The following is a 5,004-nucleotide window of genomic DNA, read 5'->3' on the forward strand; positions in this document are numbered from 1 at the left end:
GTGTGATAAACCCTACAGTTTTTCTTTTGACTGCTTTCTGGAAAAGGTAAATAATTAAGCTTCATGTGCTATTGAAACATGTGCTCTTAGAGAATGAAACAGAAGTTTACAGAACTGTGTCTCAAAATTCTATTCCTTTTATATGCTAAATCAAATGTAGACAGATTATTTCTCAATTAGCCTAATATTAGAATGAGTGTTCCAATTCTTCCTATTTTCTTCTAAGGATATAACACACACACCTTTTTTCAACAATAACCGCTGTAGTTAGACCTGCACTGCAGCGTTGCCTTTGGCTGATACTACTGCTTTAGTTGTTTCCAATAAAATGTTACTTTGATATAAACTAAGCAGCAAAAAAAAAAAATATAGACCGAGATGAAGAGGTCAAGGCGAGAGACTTTACTCCGCCCAATATCTGTCCGCGTGAGATAAGCCCGTTTTTTCTAATTACTTGAGGATTTTGATAGAATATACGTTTCGTAATGTTTAAGCTTTTACAAATGTACTGATATATGTGGATGCACGTGGCATTCCGGCAACTTTGAGAAAAACAACGTTGAGTTGTGCATGTTGCTACACGCGTACCTGCCCTATCATTGGCTATAATGGTCCCACCTGACCTTCACTGTCTTCATTCGTTGAGTACATGTATTTCCATTGTTAGAGTGGTCACTCGGCTCTCTTGTCAGTTGAATAAATAATATTTGCCTCTGGTCATGTGTATGAGTGGGAAGACGTCTTCAAATGACCCGCCTAGTTGCTGTTGAATTTCTAAAGGTGATTGGCTACGCTCTGTGAGGGTGGATTTCACTGACGCATTCCGTTTGAACAATAAATAGAGCGAACAAGGCTCCTTCTAGTTCACAAGTCTGAGAAGACGCATGAAGAAGTCCTTGCTTCAACAGTGATTGAACGGAACTCCTCTGCCTTCGTCCCGCATTATCGAACATTCCGGATTGATGACATAACACTTTCTTTAAGTATAATAGAGAAATAGTCGAAGGAACTCTATTTTTGTACCGTTCATTTTGATATAAGAGAAAATCTGCCAAAATGGAGTCTCAGATCCGCCAGAACTATCACCACGATTGCGAAGCTGCCATCAACCGGATGATCAACTTGGAGATGTTTGCCTCCTACACCTACACTTCAATGGTAAGGGGTCTACCAAGATGACCGTTTTGTTGATTTACCTGTATTATTATGCCTGGGCCTAAATACCCTTTTTCACCTGGCTTTTTATTATATTGGCCTAGATAATTAATAGCCAAGAAACTCTGTTGTGCATATTTTAGTTTTTTTTCTTCTCAAATGAAGCCGGGAATCTATCCTACTTTGGACAGGGCGCGTAACAACTCCTTGATAGGGTAAATGGCAGGTTACCAAGTCGACTACAGACTAGACTGATTCATTCCTTTTATCAAGTTTCGTTTCCACAACAAGAACAGAATGCCGAGTCACGTTTGGCATGTTTTTCTTCTAACCACGCTGTTTTGTTTATCCACCCAGGCTTTCTATTTCTCCCGTGACGACGTGGCTCTGCCTGGGTTCGCGCATTTCTTCAAGGAGAACAGCGACGAGGAGCGGGAGCACGCCGACAAGCTACTCACCTTCCAGAACAAGCGAGGTGGACGCATTTTACTCCAGGACATCAAGGTGAGCCCCTGAACATCAAACACATTCAGATTGTAGACTGATAAGTCACTTTACTCCATGGAGTAAAGTGTCTCCAGCGCTAAGTTTATATAGAGAACCTGGAGTAGTCCTAAACATACTGCCTCTAACCACTGAACTGAAACTGTGCGAGGGGTGTAATTCTGTGCACTTTATCCTGACCGTAACATCTGATAGTAGTCCTTAACACTTCTGTTCACTTTGTCCTGTGTAGAAGCCAGAACGTGATGAGTGGGGCAATGGGTTGGAGGCCATGCAGTGTGCTCTGCAGCTGGAGAAGAATGTGAACCAGGCCCTGCTGGACCTGCACAAGATTGCCTCAGACAAGGTTGACCCCCATGTAAGTTATGGTGAAACCACACATCACATGTATGTATCACATAGAATACAGGTACTGTCTCAGGAATTGATCAGGGGTTTGATCTGATAACTAATGACACAGGATTGTGACCTGCTTCACATTTGCGCAATAGTCCACAGATGCACACTATGCAGCTAATGCGTAAGTTTGCAAAAAGGCCGTCAGGTTGTCTAGTGGTTAGAGCTTTGGGCTAGTAACAAAGGATGCTGGATTGAATCCCGGAGCTGACGAGGGAAAAATATGTTCTGCCCCTGAACAAGGCAGTAAGCCCATTGTTCCACATTAAAATGCAGTTGTAAATAAGTGTTTGTTAACGGACTTGCCTAGTTAAATGTTTACTGCAGACACCTCATCTGCACTTATGCCATTACCACCAGGCTCTTGTTTGTGACTGTATCTACAATGGTCTGTAGTCATTCTCTTGTCTGACCTGTGTTTTCCCTCTTTAGCTGTGTGACTTCCTGGAGACCCATTACCTGAATGAGCAGGTGGAGGCCATTAAGAAGCTGGGTGACCACATCACCAACCTCACCAAGATGGATGCTGTCAAAAACAAGATGGCAGAGTACCTGTTTGACAAGCACACCCTGGGAGGCCAGAGCTAAACCACTTCCATCCCAAGACTACGGCCTTCAGACCAGGACTCCTGGCTTCTCTGATAGATCCTACTGGCTTTGCATTTATAGGGAGGGGAGTGTTAAACTGTTGCAGTGCAACACAGCTGTAGCATTGGTGTTTCTGTTGACAACACTACTGTATTTTGGAGGCAAGGCTTCTTGTATAACAATTAAAAAATTATCACTAAAGGTTGTTGTTTTAAGTGTTGACCTGTAGTAATGGATGTTGTATCAGTCTATTCAGGTTCTTTGCTCTCTTACTGAGCATCTTCATACCAGTGACAATTGTAGACCTACTAGTGGCTGAGAATCATAACAATAGGAGAAGTTTAACATGCGGTTTTTAAAGGATGTTACCTCTGACCACAGAGGGTGTCCTTCACTGTCTTGTAATAGAACCATGTCAACTAGGTCCATAGGAGGAAAATGGTTACCTACAGTTGATGTAGACCTTTACTATGGGCATCACAAGTTTATTAGACATCCTAGAGGTCAATCAAACCTGTTAGCCAGCTGTTATGGTGCATTATTTTTAGTGATGGAAAGTTTTGCATTTACTGACAATTCATCTTTACTCTTATTTCAGCTGGTAATGCTCTATAGTTCCCCCTCCAGCAAATTCTGAACTATATTCCAAATAGTAATTCTACAAGCCTCTCGTTCACCCTAAGGGGCTTATTGGAGCTGTCATATGGTCGCAAAGCTACTGGTAATTTACTGAACACTTTCATTTTGGTACTTGGCAGGCAAGGTTAACTTTAACTGACAAAATATATTGATAGACATTGTTAATGTGTCCATATAGTACATGAGTTTTAAGTAGACCACTTGGTTAAAGGGGAAAATAGCCCAATGGGAAGTGTCTAAACAGCAATGGCATGTTCAATACATGCAACTTTTCACAACTGCCACCAAGATTTACAACCAAGAAGTATGGTAAAATAATTGAGTACATATTTATGGTATTCTTTAAGGTAAGGTTTCACAGCTTTCATTGAATTTGAATTATTTTACATGTCATAAGGCAACACAGGGCCATAGATTGGTGATAAGGAGTTACTCTTCATGGGAACTGAAACTAAAGGCAGATCTACACAAAACTAACATTACAATACAGATTTCACAACACATTAAGGGTTTGCCCTCAGGCCACTACTCTACCAAACAAAATCCATGTGTGTCTGTAGTGCATGTGTCTCTTCACAGTCCCTGCTGTCCCATAAGTTGTTTTTGTATGTATTTTTAAATCTTACTTTACTGCTTGCATGAGTTACTTGATGTGGAATAGTAGCCATGTCATGGCTCTCTGTAGTACTGTGCACCTCCCATTGTCTGTTCTGGACATAGGGACTGTGAAGAGACCTGGTAGCCGGTCTTGTGGGGTATGCATTGGTTTCTGAGTTGTGTGCTAGTAGTTTAAAAAGACAGCTCGGTGCATTCAACATGTCAATACTTCTCCCAAATACAAGTAGTGATAATGTCAATCTCTCCTCTACTTTGAGCCATGAGATATTGACATTCATAATGTTAATGTTAGCTCTCTGTGTACATTTAAGGGTGAGTCCTTTTTTGTGGCACCTGACCACATAACTGGACAGTAGTCCAGGTGCGACAAAACAAGGGCCTGTAGAACCTACCTTGTTGATAGCGTTGTTAAGAAGGCAGAGCAGTGCTTTATTATGGACAGATCTATCCCCATCTTAGCTACTGTTGTATCAATATGTTTTTACCATGACAGAAGTTTATTCTCAACTTGTTACATTTCCACATGATCTATTACAAGATTTAGTTGAGGTTCAGGGTTCAGTGTTTTAATTTTATGTCCCAAATACAATGCCTTTAGTTTTTGAAATTTAGGACTAACTTATCTCTTGCCACCCATTCTGAAAATGACTGCAGCTCTTAAGTGTTGCAATGATTTCACCTGCTGTGGTAGCTGATGTGTATAGTGTTGAGTCATCAGCATACATAGACACGCAGGCTTCAATCAGCACCAGTGGCAAGTCATTAGTAAAGATTGAAAAAGTAAGGGGCCTAGACAGCTGCTCTGGGGAATGCCTGACTCTTCCTAGATTATGTTGGAGAGGATTCCATTAAAGAACACCCTCTGTGTTCTGTTAGACAGGTAACTCTAGATCCACAATATAGCAGGGGATGTAAAGCCATAACACTTACGCTTTTTCCAGCAGCAGATTATGATCAATATTGTCAAAAGCTGCAGAGAAGTGCTTTGTTTATTTTTAATCTTTATTTAACTATGCTACCTTAAGTCGGTTAAGAACACATTCTTATTTACAATGACGGCCTAACAAAAGGCAAACGGCCTTTCACGACAAGAGAGACAACACA

At 41.1% G+C, this 5,004-nt stretch overlaps 1 protein-coding gene across 1 annotated transcript; it reads left to right on the plus strand.

The window, feature by feature from the left end:
- The first annotated feature begins 670 nt into the window (after window positions 1–670).
- Window positions 671–2,844, plus strand: LOC139420937 (ferritin, middle subunit-like). The gene is made up of 4 exons (XM_071171361.1): window positions 671–1,158; window positions 1,513–1,659; window positions 1,892–2,017; window positions 2,488–2,844. The coding sequence occupies exons 1-4, from the start codon at window positions 1,057–1,059 to the stop codon at window positions 2,641–2,643; spliced, it is 531 nt and encodes a 176-aa protein (XP_071027462.1). The 5' UTR covers window positions 671–1,056; the 3' UTR covers window positions 2,644–2,844.
- The last annotated feature ends 2,160 nt before the right edge of the window (window positions 2,845–5,004 follow it).

Source organism: Oncorhynchus clarkii, chromosome 12 (assembly GCF_045791955.1).
Source record: "Oncorhynchus clarkii lewisi isolate Uvic-CL-2024 chromosome 12, UVic_Ocla_1.0, whole genome shotgun sequence".
Lineage (NCBI taxonomy): Eukaryota > Metazoa > Chordata > Actinopteri > Salmoniformes > Salmonidae > Oncorhynchus > Oncorhynchus clarkii.